The following is a 19,322-nucleotide window of genomic DNA, read 5'->3' on the forward strand; positions in this document are numbered from 1 at the left end:
ATTGTGTGATTGCGGTTCTCTCATGCTGGGCCAAGACTCTATCCTGTCTTGTATCAGGCAATACTGTAATGATGCATTTGCACATTACGAAGCCTTCCCCAGCATCACCATGTGCAATAAAGAGGCCGATACCAATGCTACGAGTCTGAAACTAACTTGTGTGATAAGTGGGTGCGGTATGAAGAGTGCCCTTCCTCTCAAGGCCAGTTGCACCAAAAATCGGAGTTCGTGATTACCTCAAAGTCACGATCGCCGTTCTTGATACCCTGCTCTGGTAGGACCTTAGGTAACCACAAAGGCTGGCTGCTACCTCAAGAACCCACAGATGCGGAGAAAAGAGGCACTTGCATGACGGCTGTCTACCTTACGGATAAGGTTGTATCTAGGTACTCAGTCGCTGGCCTTTCCAATAGAGGCATTCTGAATTGCTTATCAGAGTCGATTGGCAATCTATCATACCAAGACTTAAGACCAAACTCAGCATAACAGTTATTACAATATAGATGATCATACTATGATGAATTATGTAACTCGTTTTATAGTCTTTCGCATTTGATACTCGTGGATAGATAGACTGCTGGGGTAGTATTCCGTCTTTGGTCACTCTTCTAGCTTGTAAAAGCCGATTACTCATGATACCTTAGGTACCTTTCGCTCTCATGAGTTCTCTTAAGCTCCTATATAGTGCATAGTACCCTACCTACTAATGCACAAATGGCCATTCCCAAATTCCACCATAAGCAAAACTGAAGTACCTGTGATAAACTTAAATCTGTACACGAGGCCATTTCTGATATCATCAACAGGTGCACAGCCCGTGTGTGCGTCATGGGGATTGCCAAGATGAGGTCCAAGAAAAAGATGCATCTAAAAGATGTCTCGGCACCAATTCTCGTCGTTTGGTTCTACCCTGAAGATCCACTATACCCCTCGCGGTAAGAAGTCAAGTTCGACGGGAGGAGCTGCCTGTCGATCCTTAGTACTATGATGCTTTATAGAACCCGGTCAATGACAATACCACCTAGCAAACATCATCATATATCTCATTGGGAGTATGGGTACCGACTTTCTGCTACCCTCTCATATTACATTCATCAAAATGCCGTAAGAGGCAACTTGGAACGTAGCATTCAGGAACTGATGATACACCCCTGTTCCTGTTAAGCATTGAGTTTCCAGTGCATAAACTCACCATCTGCACTAACAGATGGTCCATATCATTTTCCTGAGGAAGTGGTCGTCAGGTGTCTAGTTCATGCACCGAGGTGCGGGACGGAGATTTTACGATGAGGCGTGTATTCGCCAAGTCTTTCCAGATTGCAACATGCAGATATATAGTACCATCAGGAGACGCCAAGTATGTGACTATCAGATGAGAGGCCTCAAACCAAGTCCCATGTAACAAGGTACGACCAGCCCATTGCGCATCTACCAAACTTGGCGAGGAATTCTTTGCCTGTGACTCCCCTTGCATCTTCGCGGTCTCCGAACTTTGTGAGAACAAGCAGCCGTACCGACTTGCCGCGAGGCCCGAGATCGCTTGCATTAACGTCAAGCCAATACCAGTATCCATTCGTTTCCATGGGTATCATCTCTTCCTTCTGACCATCGCCTCGGGGAAGGCAGAGAAGCACCAGCCGCTCTTTACCGCCACACATCTTCTCTGACCAGTGTTCGCAAACCTTTGAGTATTGGAATCGCACAACCTCACCGCTGTCAATAGGTATATGCCGCTGCTTCGGCTCTACACTGGACTCGGCGATGCCCTCTTCACCTGTAGTTGAGCACATTCCATGGGGCTCGCCATCAATTCCTCCAGTGTAGTAGTTTTCCCACGTGACTGGTTGGCCGTCCGCCCTGAATTGATATCGTGATTCGGACGGGAAATGTCTGAGGCCAAAGTTCTCATTGGCGTTGGTAAATTGTAGAGGAGAGAATTTGGGCTCGTAATTTTGCCCATTTACATGTCCGGCACCCCAGCATGCGTCCAGTAACTTCCAGTCACCACCATCGATTCGCACTGCGTTCCAAGCATGTCCGGTTGGATCTGCTCTTGGTGGGCGCTCGCCCTTCTTGAGCGGAGTGTATCCAAAGCCCTTCCCGTGACCGGTGACAACTACACACTCAAGGCCAGCTCTGTTAGCGATCGCTTTGTATGTTTCTGCATATCCTGCGCATACGGCTCTACCAGTAAAAATTGTATCTTCCGCCGTCATATGCCTTACATTATTGCCAAAGAATGCAGCGGTATCATAACTAATGTTGTGATGGAACCAAGTAAAGATGGCTCGCGCTTTGTCCGTGTATGAGGGAAATGGGCCACAAAGAACCTGAGCCAGATAACCCACCGGGTCATCCCTCGGCACAGTATCTCGAGGATACTGCGTAGCTACAGCATCTGGATCGCTCCAGTCCCGACATATTAGGCATCCATATACTGGAGCAGATGGAGTAAGAGCCCGCGTCTCGAACGCTTCAATCTGGGCGACTGAGGGTCGAGAAGAGAGCGGCACTGGCGGTGGTTCATCTCCCGATTGTGAGCGGCCTGGGATCGGAGGCCGTGTGGGTAGTGCTGGCTGGGAGTCTTTGGGTTTGTCCTTGTTTGAAAACCCAAGAATCACCGGTGTCTTCGCTTTTGAGTTCACCAATGGCCTTGGGGGTAACTTTCTGGGTTGCGACGCCGCTTGTGGTTCAGGTGTAGCATCCGCTTGTGGTTTTGCTGGGCGTGAAGGCAGCCTAGGTGGCAGACTAGGTCGAGCTGGAGGCGCAGGCTCAATAGCCCGTGGGGGCTGCGGTGACGGCGGAGCACGATTGGGTTTCGCTGCCTCCTTGACGGCCGCTTCTTTTTCTCTTCTTGATGGAGGAAGTTTGGGGAGACTTGCGGGATCATAAGCAGGTGGCAACTTATAGCCAGCTCCATCAGAGTTGACACTCGTCACTGATGATGGAGGCCTGCCCGTAGATAACGAAGATATCGCCGAGTTCTGTGATCTTTCTGACGAGCCAGAGTTCCGCCGCACTGTTAGACTAGACTGCGTTGAGGGTCGCCTTGGTGGTAAAGACGGAGCGGACTGCATAGTTGGGGTCCGACTTGGGAGCGGAGGCGGGGCTCGTTGTTGGACATCATGTTGACCATTCTGCGCTGTTAATTGTGGTGTCGACGCTTTTCGCGTAGGGCGAGGAGGAATCGCTGGATTACTCTGCGACGGTGTTGAAGTGGTCGAAATAGCTGGTACCGTCTGGCTTCTAGATTCAATTGCTGGCCGGCCAGGAGGGGGAGGAGGCGGCGGTCGTTTGCGAACTGGTCCGGGACTTTGGCTTGGGGCACCTGTGAAACTCTTTTGTTTGTTGAGAGCAGCAATGCGCTCAGCTAGAGTGTTGAACTGGGGCTCCTCTGTGTCGGCCATTTTGATACTCTAATTCGAAAGGAAAGTTTCAACGTTTTCGTATTCACGATGTATATTTAGACGGGAGGATGAAGGTGGTGATGAAGGTACGATAATATAATATCTTTAGCTGTGAATGCGATTACAAAGACTCGAGTAGTGTCTGTAACAAAGATGATAGCGACAGACGTGGAAGATGTCAATTCGGTTTCAATAAACAAGAATGACAGTCAGAGTGAGAGTGAGGATGGAAGAAATACGACAGACGATGAAACGGATGACTGACGGGTGCCTGAGTTGACCCAAGCGTTGATTCAAGGGGTCCAGAGGGATCGAACATAGCCACACAGCCCTGCAGGTGGAACCTGAGGGCCGCAGTTTAGAGGGCGGGGAAGAATGATAGAGCACCAGGTCCACCAACTATAGTTTCATGATGTTCTTAGAGCCAACGTTCGCTTTGCGTTAGACTTGGAGAGCTGTTGGTCATGATTGCACTGACCGTAACAATATACGAGCGTCATCTTATACGAGCGTAAACAAGCGTTGAATTGTTTAACTGGCTGTTGTACTCGTCGTTCCACACAACAGTCTGCCCTCCCACCGTTTGATGACTTGGCTCTCGGCAATTATGTGCCTAGACCCAGACACTTGTGATGATCGCAAGTAATCGAGATATCTCCCCCTTTTCTTGCTCTGCCGCGTAATCAAAGGCAAAAATCAATGAATACTCTTCCATATAAGACCAGTCAACACAATGTTGTGATTATAATTACATAGACTACAATATCAGCGCTCAATATTCACGCCGTTCTCTCGCAAAGTAAGCCCTAGTTAGAAGTGATCCATGCAGAGAACAATTGCAGTATTCAGAACACCGTGGCTCAAAACAGAATCAAAGGGACTCAGTCTGGTTGGAAATGATAATATCCAGCAAATAGGTGTTCTCTTGATCAATACCTTTGATTTTACAAAACCCCATCCCACAGCTTACGGAGAAACAGAAACATTCAAAACATGAAACAAGACACTATGTCAGGCTAACGGTGGGGGGCGTTTTTTCGGACGGCGTAGATATACACTAACTAGAACCTACCTAAGGTAGCTTCCAATATCAGACGGCTAGTGCATGCCTGGACGGGAGATCTAAGGCAACGTTAGTCATTAGTTGCACTTAAGAAACCAGGATGCGGATTTGGAGATGTGGTGTTTCATGTAGTGATCATGATAACTTGAGGCTGACAAGCAGGTATCTAATAGTTGAGGGGCACATAGCATCACTTTAAATAAACCATGAAAATCATATTTATTTCCACCCGGGCCCCGATTATGTGTCGTCTTGGTCAGTATGCCTTTACCGCACATACCCACAAAGATCAAAACTTGGCAAGGTAGATATCTTACTAGTAAAGTACACTGGATTATTTGCCAGAACAGAATCGTCATGAAGTTGATGTCATGTCAACTTCAAGGATCAACCCTCGGTGGGAGCCATACTCTGTGCCCTGCCACTGTTGGCTTTGCTAATCAAGTTGCTGAAAAAAATGCATAGCAAGTCCAATGTTGCCACGTGTGTAGGATGAAGTCAGTGGAGAGTTTATATAAATATTCAGCCTCTTCAACGTCAGTAACAAAGATTAGCTGTCTCTGTTTGTGACTCATATAGAGTTAGTCTATTTATCCATATTTGTAGCAGTGACACCTGGCACAAGATATATGTAGGTGCCCAGATGAAGTGTCTGAGGGCGATCATCCTGGTAAAGGCAATTTATCATAAGAAAGGATGGCTGCTAGAATCAGGATGCTCTAGTTTCGTGATTCTGTATAAAACCGTGGGTGCCGTTCATATGCACTGTTACACAACATCACTTGACCGGTAAAGACAAATTATGCATGCAGGCACTTTAGAGGTTGAAAAGATTCAGATATCGTCAAACTTCAGCAGCTAACTGCAACGCCTCCACTGCTAAGAGAGGCACTATAGGCTACTCGAATCTAGGAAGATAGGTACCTATCCTCCAGATAAGTTGTTCAGTGCAGCAAAGCCAAACTTGAGGTGCAGGCAGTCAGCAAGAGCTGCCACACTACCTTACCTAGAGTATGTTTCTCCACTGAGTTACGGAGCAATGCGCACTGGGTCAGAAGATCCTAGCTGGTCATCGTTGATCCGCCCCGCACTAGCCGCCATTCACAGCCAACCAACGATCAACAATTCAACTTCAGCTAACGTTAACCCAGAACTTGAGACTTGCGACTACGACCCCAAAGCGGCTCGCGACTGATTTGACTGGGACTTGCTTGGATTTGCTTCTCCTCCATCCTTGCTTCGTTTTTTGGTTTCATTCCTTACTCAACCGAATGATTCTATCTTCATACACGTCTCCCCATCCCAATCGTCGCTTCGGCATCTCTCTCATCTCTTAGGCCCCAGTTTATAGCCTCCTCTTTAGCTCCTGCTGATCGACGCTATCCATTCGAGCACATCCTACATCGGCGCATCTGCATGCCCAGCGCATCGCATCGCATTACCCCAGTCGCATCGCGAAATATCCATCCATCCGTCGCATCGCCTGTTGAGACTGAGGCCGTTCCACTGAGGACCTTGTCCTTCTACTCTTCGATCTATCTGCTTCATTGTTCTCTCCTCGCCTTTGAGTCAGCCTAGTTGCCACGCTGCCCCCGCTCAATCATCATGGATGCGGAGGCCACCGGCAACGAGGCTGCCACCCCGCCCAAGCGCAGACTCACCTTTCTCGATCTCCCAGCTGAGACCCAGCAGGACATCTTGTCGCATGTTCGTGACTAGATTCACAATCCTGTACCTCGTGCGACATTGCTGACGACCCCATAGTGCTCCCAGTCTGAGTTGATATGTTGCGCTCTTGTATCTCGGCACTTTCATGAATTGGCATCCGCGCAGCTCTATCGTAGCTTCAACATCCTCTTTCCCGATGACGATGATGTGAGGTTCGAATCCCCAATCGATGGCCTTGCGGGTGGCCTCGACACCTTCACTACGAGTGATTACAACTACGCGAAGCACCTGAGAGAACTGTCTATGGATACAGTGAGCACTGGCGTGAAAGCCGAGCATGCCTACAAGCCGTATCTGTATAGTGCCAGTTGTGGCAAGTTCCTTAATACTTTACTCTATCTCACTCTGAAGAAAGCCAAGTCACTCGAATCTTTTAGGTGTGTTCCACAGCAGGCTGTATCTGGTTTCTTGGAAAGTTCTTGATCACTAATTTTCTGGCCAGGTGGAACATTCGCGTTGAGTTAAGCAGACCGGTCTTTCGTGAGCTTCACAAGATCAAAACTTTGACAAAATTCCACATTCGCCTCCAAGCCGGGGATACATACTACATCACACCCCCTCCTCTCCCTCTTAGCATTGACCCTCTACCTCCCGCTTCAACTCACTGGCCAGATATTCCCCCTCCTCCGCCTGGGCCTCCCCCGGGAGTATTTTCAGCCCCACTGGCTGGTGCTATGGCATCTCTGCCAGTCATCACTTCACCACCTCCTCTGTTGCCACTGCCCAAGCAATCCTCCAAGGCAAAGGGAAGTAAGCGTGACTCTGTGACACAGGAGCCCCCAACGCTCTCGGGTTTCAAAAAACTGAAAAGCCTTTCCGTTCTCGATATCGACAATCTCGAATTGGTAACGGAGCTCAAGACTTGCGTTCGAAATTCTTCCGCCACACTTACCGAACTGCAGCTTTCTCTTTCTGATAGTCTGGGCCTGCAAGCTAGACGACCGCCACCTGACTCAGATCCGGACGATTCTGATGTCGATGATGAGTTTCAAGTAGTTCCCGTTTCCCAGAGCACCAGCTTCGACGCGAGCGGCCCTGCGAAGACATTTCGCTCCCAGGAAGAGCGTAAACTTCAAGAGGGCATCCTGGGAAGAATATTTGATGTCGAACCTTTTATTACCAAGAAGCCTGCGCTTATCCAGAGTCCTCGCGAGGCAGCGACCAGCCAAGAGGATGATCAAGAAGCCGGCACCAACGACAATTCAGAAGATCCTCGGGAAGAATTTGTGTCATCTATCCGCAGTGTTTCAACAAGACTTATGTCACATATAAATGGCACTCGTGACTTCTCGACAGCCCAGCAGGATATTTTGGACGTGATTGAAAAGGCAGCAAGAAAATATGTGGATTCATGTGAGCTCCCTTCTCAGTCAAACAATGAACCGTCCGGTAGCACCTCAGCGACACCTAAGAATGATGAGGAGCAACAGAGTGATGAGAGTGGCGGATCGAAACCGACGACAACGGAATCAAGTTTGACCCCACTGTCTAAGAATAACGACTCAAACAATGATGCATCACCAGACGATATCGAAATTGAACATCTGGATACCATAGATGAGTTGGAAGTGGATTCGGACGAACAACAGACCAAGGACATTGGGGAGAAGGAAGTTGGAGTTAATGAATCAGAAACACCAGAGGCAGTTGCTGATCCCTCTGGATTACCTTCGAAGACACCGGATGCTAACGCAGACCCATCTTCGACCCCAGGGCTGAACAAAGTACACACAAACTTGGATGCACAGCGGGTGAATTATGAGTCCCTACTGTCAAATCTACAGCAGTTGCAGGACGAAAACGATGCTTTCATCCAGAAAATCAAGGCGATTCGTGTGCAGGGTACTGTCGCTGAGTTGGAACAGTTCAAGGACTCAGTGACACAACTAAGAGAACTAAGTCAGGAAGCTGAACATATCAGAGGCGCGATCAAAACGACTCATCTCGAGATCAAACATATCGAGGATCAAGTCTTCGGAAAAGCTCAAAACAACGACGGCGAAAAGTCACGACGCTCGATTGACGAATACCTACGGGACACTCGTGGCATTGCACTAGAAACACTGAGCATTCATCTCATCCCTGTCAAGGCATCCGTTCTGTCGAGGGCTATTGACCTGAAGTGCATTAAGAACCTGACCCTACTAAATGTTGGTAATCAGGGCCCAGTCTGGACGTTGCTCTCCAAAGAGAACAAGGTCTCGCCATTGGCTTTACGGAGTGTCTTTACCGACAATGTTTCGACCGCATTCCTCAACTGCATGTCCCAGCTTGAAGAATTGCACGACTTGTTCTTGTTGGAGCGAAGCGCTAAACATAAGCCTGAGAGTTTCGCACCACGAACTACCGTCACAATCGACCAGATCCGTCGGCTCGTCCTCAGGAAGCACATGCACACACTCAAGAGACTCATGATCAAGGACGAATCAAACAGCAACAGCTGGGATGCGAATCAGAAGGCAATGATACTTATTTGTAACCGTGGTGTGCAGCTCGAGGAGCTGGCTCTCAGCATGAATATCCACGCAGTGGTAAGTTGGCAATATCAGAAGTCCGGTCAGTCACTAACACGAATATTAGCACGCCTTCATGCAGTATTTCGCTGGACTAGTCAACCTTCGTGCTATAAACATTCTTCGATTCAGGAATAATGACACATGTATATGGGTCATGCGGGAGATTCTGAACTTCATCGTGGATAATCTCTCTCACCATCCCGAGCTGAAGCTGGAGTGGATCGCTATGGAGGACGATCGTCTCGACAGGGTCATTCGCCCTACGGACGCAATTGAAGAAGGGGAGAAGAGAAGAGGCAAGGGCAAGGAAAAGGCTACGGTCCATCCACATCACAACAGCAGCAATCTGCCTGTGCTACCATCCTGGGGTTCGGATAGCGAAAGTGAGGAGGACGATGATGATGCCTCGAATTGTGGAAAGAGGCTTCGACTCAAGACCGTTGGAGTCCTGCAGTTTTATGAGGTTTGGGGCGTCAAAATTTTTGATAAGGAAATTCGATCTGGTCGACTATGAGGTCTAGAGACAGCTTCCAAATGTGGAGTTGCTTTTGGTGACAAATGCTATCCAGGGTGCGATGGCAAGGCGGCGCAAACGGCTCAACGGCAATGCTTTGGGTTTTTGGATCAGGGTAAACTGGATGGGACAAAGACGATGCACAAGGGGGGTTGGTGAATCTGGACCTGCATGTAACTTACGGAGCGTCGCTTACTAGTGGTGACTGGGGCAGCGTTGAACTAGAAGCATAATAATATGGGACAGAATGTGGTTTGGCACGTTCAGTCAAGTCGTATCTTTTCTTTGCTCTCGTCACCTTGATCTAGCTGAATGAATGTTGTTGGCCGCTTTTCTTTATGAATCTTCTCACTGCAAGTAGTCTTGTTTTACATGCGAGATACTACATCTCTTCAACAATCCCACTGGATACAAATGCCATCCTTTTCAAAATTATATAAAGCAAGGTGTAGGGCATAACGCAAAAGGGAATCAGCACAAGGGTACAAAATCTCCAATGAACCCGAAACTGGTGCGATGAACTGTAGGGTAGCCAACGCCTACCTAGCGCAAAAAATTGGTCACCACTCAAAAAAGGTATCTGCAACTCATGATGAATGGGCATCATGCAAAATTGTGGCGAGATATGGAAGGAGTTTTACCTCGGACTAGAAGTAACTGTTGCTATGAGAGCGACACGAGAGCGATAAATTTTGAATTTTGACTATGTTGTTTCCAATACTATATCGCATATCAGGCATTATCTTGCACTGGTTCTCATCTCATACACTATTTTTATTGGTCCGCATCATCAAGAGCAACTCCGTAACTTAATCATTTCGCCGTGCCTGATTCTAGGTCTGGTACACTCAATAAGTACACTACCCTTTAAAAAAAAAGAAAATCGCGTATAAACCCTCGGGTGAGGAGGCAGGTATCTAAACTAAAGGATGTATATTTACAGCCTGGAGATGATGGCAGCGGCGTACTCGTTGGTCTTGGCCTTGCCGCCAAGATCACCAGTGAGGGCCTTGCCTTCGGCAAGAGTATCGAAGATAGCGGTCTCAATGCGAGAAGCGTGCTCGGTGAGACCCATGTGTCGCAGCATCATGATAGAACTGAGGAGGAGGGCAGTAGGGTTGGCAAGGTTCTTGCCAGCAATATCGGGAGCGGAACCGTGGACAGCCTCGAAGATGGAGCACTCATCACCAATGTTTCCGGAGGGGGTAAGACCAAGGCCACCGATGAGACCGGCGCACATATCGGACAGAATGTCACCGTAGAGGTTGGGCATGACAAGGACCTTGTCGTTGTAAGGAGTGGGGTCAGTGACCATCTTGAGGCAGCTGTTGTCGAGGAGCTCAGCGTCGAATTCAATACCGGGGAAGTCCTTGGCAACCTCTTGGGCAACCTTAAGGAAGAGACCATCTGAGAGCTTCATGATGGTAGCCTTGTGGACAACGCGGACCTTCTTGCGGCCAATGGACTCGGCGTGCTGGAAGGCGAATCGCAGGACACGCTCGGAAGCCTCACGGGTGATAAGCTTGATGCTCTGAACGACACCATCGACGACAACATGTTCAATACCAGAGTATTCACCCTCGGTGTTCTCTCGGATCAGGACGGTGTCGACATTGTCATAAGGGGTCTCGTAGCCAGCGACGGATCGGCAGGGTCGCAAATTAGCGAAGAGGTTGAATGTTCGTCGGAGAGTAAGGTTCAGGGAGACATGTCCCTTGCCAACGGGGGTCTTGAGAGAGATGTTAGCCATTGGGTCATGAGAGAGACGCAGACTGTGACAAAATTTGGTTCATGGTGACGTACAGCGAGGGGACCCTTGAGGGCGATCTTGTTCTTCTGAATGTTCTCAATGGCAGCATCGGGGATGGCAGTCTTGCCGTCCTTGATAATGGGGGTAACGTCGACAGGCTCCCAAGCAATGGGGGTCTTGAAGATGTTGTGTCAGCATAATTGTTTTCTTTTTTGGTGCGACTTATACGGGTGGGCGAGTTGTCATGACGAACCTTGGCGGCGGCGAAGATGTCCTTGACGGACTGAGAGATCTCGGGGCCAATACCGTCACCCTCGATCAAGCTGACCAGGAAGTTGCCCTGCGCGATGAGTTAGCAAAATATCTCTTCAATTGACTGAAGCCAAGCATTGTGTCGATCGAGACTGAGTTATTTTATCTCGGCACCTTGCTCGGCCCAGCCGAGCGCTAGGATCATCCAAAAGGTGTTTTATGAGGGAGCGCAAAACGTACATTGGCATCCTTGGTACCGTTGTACTTAGCAACTCGTTCGCCAGAGGTTGAGTAGCATCGGTTCTGTAGAGAGGGTATAAGTAAATGCCCATGTTGTGCCCAAATTGCAGCTTTGAATAAATTTGGGGTAGTTTTGGTGGTGATCTCATACATAGAAGACGGCGGCGCGGGGAGTAGCAGCGCGCAGGGCTTGCCTGGAGGCGGGAGTTCGGAGAGCTCGAATGGCCAGCATTATGAAGAGGAGCGAGCAGAGAGACTAGCTAGACACAGCTTGAGAAAGAAGAGGCAATGTAAGGCGAGGATTGGAAGAGAGGAGAGGGTATAATGGGAAGAGCGTGACAAGAAGATCAAGAAATAGAAAAGAGGAAAGATTAACTCAGGTCAATGGAAGAAAACAACCTGCCCAACCCAACCACAAACACAACCACACCCCAAACCAGACCAAATCCGAATGGCCAATGCTGCTTTCATGGCAGTATAGCCACAGGTTGACAGTCTGCACAGGGCCACTAGCCACTGAAAACAACGGTAGGCCAAGGCATTTGCGGCGCCCAGCTCCACTACCCTCCACTTTTTCGCGCCTTTTACAGTGGTTTCAAGGTTCCCTTTCGGCTACAGCCTCGTATCCCGCGCGGACTTCCGCTCCATTGCTAGGTTGATATATTTTTTTTTTCTTCCCGTCCTTCCACGGGATCGTCCACAATCCAGAAGCCTTCTCCGAGCAACGAGGGGCCGGTGGGCATCCGTAGTTCACCTGATGTTTCACAAAGAAACCACAGAAATGCACGTCACAGCAATAAGTGACGCCACAGCTGGATTGCCACACTTGAACCCCACAGCCCAATATAAGGTACAATCACCTGGCCATTGCCCAGCCACATACACCTACCGTAGTGCCTGCTCCCGTGTACCCGGGATAGGTAGCTTCTAGCTCATCATAACACTATATCTCCAAGCACCTATTCACAGCAACATCACCTGTGATATAATAGACCCGTGCAACATTGCGCGTGTGACATTCGTTATTAGATTCACTCTCCAGACTAGAGAATAATTCGCAAAGATAACTGCGCCGACCCGGCGCAACACAGTCCGACCCTATCGAGTATGCGACGCCACCCCTAAGTTCTAACTCAAGACCATCATCAGAATCACCATGGCCGATACCGAGCGTACGATCCTCGATTTTTACCAGATTCCTACTCTGTATCCTACAGAATGGCCAGCTGAAAAGGACCTGGAAGACTTGGACGATGATGATGAAGGCGAGAAAAATGCTGCTATAAAACGAAGACAGTCACGTTATCAGGCGCTCGAGAGAGCTGTGAGCCAACGAAGGAGCAACATTCCCAGAGAAGACGATCAAGGAGGTGTTGGAAATATTGTTCAAAAAGACGAGCCGGATCCGCTAGGGACTACCGATAGCGTCGTCAGAACGCTGAAGCATCTTGGTCTGCCCCTACAAGATGACCACCGACTACGTATGCTCCCGTGCCATGACTGTACGCTTCACGGATATAATAGATTGACGGCGTGTGACTACATCAGGCAATCGATTCCTACTCTCCTCAACAACATTTTCACCAGCTCTCTTCCTCTCCCAGATGCATGCTACTGCCGACACTCGGAGTCTCCTTACTGGTCTCGATGTTCTATCACAATCCATCGATCAAAAGTCAGCGTCCCTCAAGGTCCTCGTTGAGACTAACTTCGAAAGATTCGTCAAAGCCAAAGCAACAATAGATAATGTCTATAAGGAGATGAAATACCGCGGAATGGAACCACCTGACGCCAATAATGCGCACTCTAATGCAGCCCAGCGTCGCAGTTATCGCAATAGTGTGGCGGGCGGTGCTGGGTTAGGAATCAACAATCCCCTGACATCTCCCAATATTGACACGCGTAAGAAGAATGCACTGACAAAAGAGAGCGAGTACGGCGTGCTGGGAATAAAGGGCCCTCTCCTGGAAGTTTCTGCAAAGGCTGAGGACGTATGGGGACCTGCTCTAGGAGGAAGGGAGAAGGAGGAAAACCTCAAAACCGTTTCAAATCATCTGACCAGATTCAAGGATTATGTTGAGCTGAGCACGTCGATAGCAGACAGCATCAAACGCAAGGACTATGAATCATTAGTCGACGAGTTCAGCAGGGCAAGAAAAATTGCAGACGAAGCTCGACGATTGACAGAGGAAATAGGGGACGAGACACCGACGGAGCCCCAGCTTTACCAGTTGTTGATAGCGGGACGCATGTGGTATGATGTTGACCAGCAGATACGCGCCTTCAAACGTGATATCTGGAAGAGGCTGGTTACTCTTCACACCTCATCCAGGACGGATGGCACAACTGGCCGTATTCAAGATCAACATATGGAACTCATCGGATTACTTCTTGAGCTTGGCGCCGACGACAATCCTATCTGGGTATGGCTTTTGAGCCGATACGATCATTTGAAGGGCAAAATCCAATCGACAGCAGACCGCTCAAAAGTTGAGATCGAGGTGCTTCGTCGCCGGCTGGCCAGTAACGATAAACCGAACCCCAATATTATCGCTGCGCATCTGCGATCCCTAGGACGGCCGGTGATTGAGGACAAGCCTTTGACATTCGACTCACCTGAAGTAATTGAGCTCTGGGAGAAGATGTTATCGTTCCTTAACAGTCTCCTGTCAAGTGAAGGTATTCTGGGTGAGGTGATAGAGTTCTGGCAGACAGTGCAAGGGTTCATTAATGGGTCTGCTCAAGCTGCCCTTCCGGTTGGATATCGCGGCGAGTCTCGGCATCACCATGAACTATCACCGCAGAGCGTTGGCGAATTACGAAAAGGAGCTGTGGAACTAGTGGACTTGCTCCGAGAACACGCTTATTCATTCTTCGTGGATATGCCCCCCGAAGATGTATCCCTGCTTTTCTCGCCAATCCCCAATACGCCAGCCCCGACGACGCCTGGATCCGCCACATTGTCATCTCCCAGAGATCCTCGCTTCAATTTTGACCCAAACAACATGCCTCCTCCGTCGCCCAAGAGGGGTGAAGTCTGGGAAAAGCTGGCATTCTGGCCTCCGTGGTCTAATTCTATCAGCGGCGTTCACTATCTGTCCAAGATGCTGACTTTGGTTGGCGCTGGAGCTGGTGATTTAGCGTGCATTGAGCCAATTGAGTCCGGAGAAGGCCAGGTGATCGATCGCCTCAGAAGTCTTGTTGGAGGTTCCCGAGAGCGATGCGTGACAGCATTGTGCGCCGCCTGGAACAGAGATGCTGAGAATATTAAGTATGTTGAGGACTGGCAGCGCTCGGTTGAGATGGGGGACGTGACACGAATGCCAGCCAGCTTCGCTGCCTTCGAAGGAGCAGTCCTATCAGGCATGCAGAAAATTCTCTACATCCCTGATGCCATGTCCAGGTCAGGCTCGGGAGATATTGTCTTGCCACCTCCAACCAAACTTCTCCAGATGGTCCGCAGCCAATATGTTACCACCCTGTACAAGGCATTGAGTGGCATGGTAGAAAATGCCGAGCGATCTCTGAAGAAGACGGAGGACGACTGGTTAATTGATAGCGAGAGATCGCTTGCATTGGCTGTGGCGCCGAGCATGGCGGGCAAAGGGGCATTGGACTCAGGGGACAGGGTAGGCTTTCCACCACCCACTTCGAACGACTTCACTGTACTGACAATTTTATTTAGAACATTCGCATGCTCATGACCCTGAGCAACCTGTCATCATTGCGGTCGCAAGTAGTGCCAAGTCTCAACTTGCAGTTCGAGAATGCCTTCTCCGTCAAGTTGACTGACGAGTCCAAAAAGATTCGCGAAGTTCTTGGACAGATCCACGAACGACTTTTCCAGTCCTACACAAAGCAGTCAATCGAGAGGCTTCGCGATGTCATTCAATCAGGCATCTCAGCCCCTGACTGGGCTCCTGGTCAAGGGCAACGTACTCAGGCAGCTAAACCATACGTGTACGAGGCGCTTCTTACCCTTGTACTTGTCCATTCTCAGGTTTCTACTACTGCGCCGGCTCTCACATTCGAAGTCTTGTCCTTCCTCCTTGAACAGACGTCCACCCAGCTCCTAGAAGCCTTCCGACGTCGGCCACACTATACTCTAGAGGCACTCATGCAGGCAACCCTCGACGTGGAATTCGTCGCCCAGACCCTCAGCCACTACACTTCGGAGCGTGCTTCAGAGCTTCAGAGCCAAATCTATCAAGAGCTCGATGCACGTACGGACAACGAGGCCCGCGCACGTCTCCAAGGCGAATTGTCCGAAATGCGCAACGTTCTCAAACGTCTTAGAGAAGCGAGCAAAAACGAGTTTGCTTGCTTCAAGAAGCCAAAAAGGCCTGGCCACGGCCCTAGCAGGAATAATAGCGGTCTGTCCGGTATCTCAACCTAGAAGGCTCTGGATCCGCATATTTCCAGCATATCAAACAACCAAGAGCGGGAGGATGATAGTTACACAACGGATATGGACTCTACAGGTTAGAGCGGGCTCGGTGGGGAGGTCTGTGTATTTAAGAATACGTAGTACTCTAGAGCATAAGCGAAGTGAATCATGATCAACTTTCTTCACTTCTGCAAGCCCGTTCCATCGCTGAAACCTTCATCAAAGAAACCCCGAGGTATATTGTTTCTTGCTTTTTTTGTCTATGCCGTGAACGCCAGAGTTGAACCACAGCCCCTGATTTCTATTCTGTTTTCGTTGACTTTTCCTGCTCCCCTCATAACACATTGGGCCAAAGGCACCGTGCCTAGTCATACATATGTATAGTATATATCGTGTGGTATCAAAATTCATATTCTTTTCCGTCCAGTCATTAGCCATTAAACGGTTCAAATCAAATACGTCTTCCCCCCATGCATGATTTATGCCAATATACTCCGTTCGCAACGTTTGCAAGTGTCATAAGCATCGGCCTGTGAAGAATCCTTCAAGGAGTGTTTGTAATGAGAAGGTGAGAGCAGAGAATCATCTCGAGGGATCGAGAGTCTGCTGGAGAGAAGGGAGAGCCATCTTGGCGGGCAAGGATTGTATCGTCTGTCACAGTGATTAGCCGGGCATTACAAACGGATTAGAACAAAGGGTACTCACAGTCCAGATCGATGCTTTGGAAGTAAGTCCCTATAACAGGGTCTTGTTCCGAGGTGATCAACTTGCCTGCCTCACTGCGAAGTGTTTGTGGCAGGGCTTTGCGGATCGCCAAAAGCATCTTCAGCAGCCCTGCTAGATTACCACCCTGCTGTGTGAAGACACCCGGGTCTCGTTCTAGGGGCCACCCAGGGCGGAGATGATCTTGCTCCCAAGCCTTGAAAGCCCAAGTCGATTTCTCAAGACAGTTGAGGAAGATGATAGCCGTTAGATACATCTTAAAGTTCACCTTGACCTTGCTGTCCTGAAGCACGCGATGCATTCCGCTGAGCAGTGCCTTTGAAGTGTTGTTGGCCTTTCTCTCAGCTGCCGCGTTCAGCTGCATGCAAAGGGTCGTATAGATGTCAGCATCGTTCTCGCTTTTGGCTTCTTGGATGCGCCTGGGCTCTTCATTCTTATTGGCTGGTCTTTCAATAACGTTCCACTGCCTCTCGCGATCGATGCTCTCCACCAAACCCCATAGCTCTAAGGACTTTCGAAGTAGATCATCCTCTGACTCTTGCAATTGCTGAAGAGCAAGACTAAGAGTGACACGCATGAACTTGGAGGGCTCTCGGTCGATAAAAAGTTGAAAGACATCGCGCATATAGGCCTCAACCTTGCCAGGAACATCTTCCTTGTCCTGATCGATCATAATAACCTGGAAGAATGAATCCTTGCTGCCTCTGGATTCTGCTAGCGACTCACTTGGCTCTAGCAGTGCGACCAAAGCTTCGAGGAGTATGACTTTGCCAGTTTCAGGAAAGTGCGAAACCTCTATCATGGTACCATCATGGGTCATATTCAGCTGGTTCTTCAAAAGGTTGATGCGATTTTGGGACAGGACAACCTGGACACCCGCCGAGTACAAATCAAGCTGCTCCTGGAGCCTCGTTCGCACACAACCAGTCCTCCACACCCTCGGTGCCAAAACCTTCCTGCACGTGTCGCATGGTGTTCCTTTGCCGCAATTTTTTCGAAGGATTCTGCACCTAATGCATGCACCTATTTTCCGTACTTCTTGCACCTCCTTTCGCCGCGCAGCAGTAAAGCGGGATCGCGCGTGTCGAGGTCTCCCATTAAGTTGACCATCGCTTGTGTCCATTCGAACACCGCCCCTGCTCATTTGGATAGGTGTGGGTGGATGTTCGTGAAGTAAAGGAACAGGCGAGGCAGTCGCCAAGTATGTCATTTCGCCCCATGGTTGCGAAATTCCACTGTCGGGAGCTGTTACGGCACTGGGCGAGGCTTCTATCGGGGTCGGAATGTCCATAGACGGCGGTGTAGTCGAGGTACCAGTCTCGTGAACGAGCTGGGGGTCAAGAAGCGACGGGTTTAGCCTGGCTGTAGCAGCAACGGCGACCGATATGTTCGAGACGTCTGGGGAAGCAACGCTATTGGGAAGCAATGCTTGAAGTCGTTCCTCGGGTGATAACTCGGTTCCTGGGAGTGGTTGCTGGATTGCACCTAACACATTTGTTGTGAGAAGCGCGCCTTGCAAGTCAAGCTCTGAGGGGCCATTACCTCTGTTACCCTGCTGCGACCGGTTCTCGTAGCTCACAGGAGGGTTATCTAGAGTGAATTGCTCATGGAGCTCAAAGCGATCTGGAACATGCTGGGTGTTGGCGGGGTCAGCAGGGTCAACCACGCCTGCCTGTACGCTCTGAGCACGATTGTTCTCGTTTAAATCAACCTGTCGTGAGGCTTCGGCGAGTGTCTCGAGGGCGCTCCACCCTTGGGGGAGATTTGGGACATCGACTGGCTGTCCGTTCGGCTGCGCTTCAGGAGGCGGTCGATCGACAGGTGCTCGTGCATTGGTGATACCATGAAGTTCGAGGCATGCTCGCATACGATCCGACTCGGAAATGGCGGGACATTTCTTGGTGATATGCGTTGTCAAGCTATCGATCCTTCCCTTTGGAAAGTTCTCACCGCATTGCTTGCACGTATGCGGATATCGGTTACTGTTGTCGTTGAGCTTAGGTCCCCGGACGAAGTACTCGAGAATGAGGGGATTGGGCTTGCGGCCCATTGCGCGCTCTGGGGAGTCGTTGCAAGCGCGTCGCCCGCAACCTGAACCGTCAAGGCGTCTGATACGCCGTTTCCACCAGAGGCCAGTGCCGTAAGTCCAAGGGGCTTCAGAATGGCTGCAGAATTGATAACGTAGGGCTGGGATTTGATGATAGAATTGTGCCGTTGCTGCGATTCTGCCTTGACAGACCGACAAATTTCTCACACCGCCTGTAGGCGCGGATTTGTGGTTTGTCCGGTCAAGTCAAGACGCTTGTCTTATTGGCAGAAAATTTCCGAAGCCTGGTAGCATTCTTAGTCATTCTCTGTCTGAGACCGCGGGGCATCGAAAAAAAGTGAACCCCGCGCTTCAGCTATCATCTAATATCAGGCGTTGTCTACGGATATACCAGGTTTTCAATTGCCACTAACAAGATACAGCTACGTCTGATACTGCTCTCAAAATGAAGAACATTCAGCGTCTCGAACTGCCGGCTGCGGCTGACATGCATGTCCATTTACGTCAGGGCGATATGATGGACTTGGTTGTTCCAACGGTTCGCCAAGGAGGAGCCGATACGGTATTCGTGTATGGACTCTGGACTATAACAGAATGGATATTAAAAGCTAATATAATATAACAGTATGCCTAATCTCGTATGTCGTGTCTTGTAGTGATACTGTTAAAAACTCATAATTGTCCAATGGTTTGTA

The 19,322-nt window shown here is 49.5% G+C and overlaps 5 protein-coding genes across 5 annotated transcripts; 2 read left to right on the forward strand and 3 right to left on the reverse strand.

Annotated features, from left to right (window-relative positions):
- Nucleotides 1-1,301: 1,301 nt before the first annotated feature.
- On the reverse strand, nt 1,302-3,622 carry FOBCDRAFT_30331 (uncharacterized protein). The gene has a single exon (XM_054704230.2). It carries the CDS (start codon nt 3,405-3,407, stop codon nt 1,383-1,385), a length of 2,025 nt encoding a protein of 674 aa, XP_054560205.1. The 5' UTR covers nt 3,408-3,622; the 3' UTR covers nt 1,302-1,382.
- A 1,988-nt stretch (nt 3,623-5,610) lies between these two features.
- Nucleotides 5,611-9,557, forward strand: FOBCDRAFT_221151 (uncharacterized protein). Its single transcript, XM_031178910.3, has 4 exons — nt 5,611-6,177; nt 6,235-6,575; nt 6,641-8,729; nt 8,779-9,557. Exons 1-4 carry the CDS (start codon nt 6,076-6,078, stop codon nt 9,226-9,228), a joined length of 2,982 nt encoding a protein of 993 aa, XP_031044797.2. The 5' UTR covers nt 5,611-6,075; the 3' UTR covers nt 9,229-9,557.
- A 348-nt stretch (nt 9,558-9,905) lies between these two features.
- FOBCDRAFT_159451 (uncharacterized protein) lies at nt 9,906-11,919 on the reverse strand. Its single transcript, XM_031178909.3, has 5 exons — nt 11,622-11,919; nt 11,471-11,533; nt 11,232-11,318; nt 11,032-11,154; nt 9,906-10,957 (listed from the first exon to the last, which is right to left on the reverse strand). The coding sequence occupies exons 1-5, from the start codon at nt 11,700-11,702 to the stop codon at nt 10,166-10,168; spliced, it is 1,146 nt and encodes a 381-aa protein (XP_031044796.1). The 5' UTR covers nt 11,703-11,919; the 3' UTR covers nt 9,906-10,165.
- Nucleotides 11,920-12,626: 707 nt separating this feature from the next.
- Nucleotides 12,627-15,866, forward strand: FOBCDRAFT_132876 (exocyst complex component Sec5-domain-containing protein; the record flags this gene model as incomplete). The annotated part of the gene is made up of 3 exons (XM_059607896.1): nt 12,627-12,972; nt 13,019-15,099; nt 15,156-15,866. The coding sequence occupies 3 exons, from the start codon at nt 12,627-12,629 to the stop codon at nt 15,864-15,866; spliced, it is 3,138 nt and encodes a 1,045-aa protein (XP_059464691.1).
- Nucleotides 15,867-16,401: 535 nt separating this feature from the next.
- Nucleotides 16,402-19,120, reverse strand: FOBCDRAFT_239058 (uncharacterized protein; the record flags this gene model as incomplete). The annotated part of the gene is made up of 4 exons (XM_031178905.3): nt 16,402-16,508; nt 16,563-18,745; nt 18,835-18,881; nt 19,019-19,120. The coding sequence occupies 4 exons, from the start codon at nt 19,118-19,120 to the stop codon at nt 16,402-16,404; spliced, it is 2,439 nt and encodes an 812-aa protein (XP_031044792.3).
- Between the last annotated feature and the right edge of the window lie 202 nt (nt 19,121-19,322).

Source organism: Fusarium oxysporum, chromosome IV, assembly GCF_013085055.1.
Source record: "Fusarium oxysporum Fo47 chromosome IV, complete sequence".
NCBI lineage: Eukaryota > Fungi > Ascomycota > Sordariomycetes > Hypocreales > Nectriaceae > Fusarium > Fusarium oxysporum.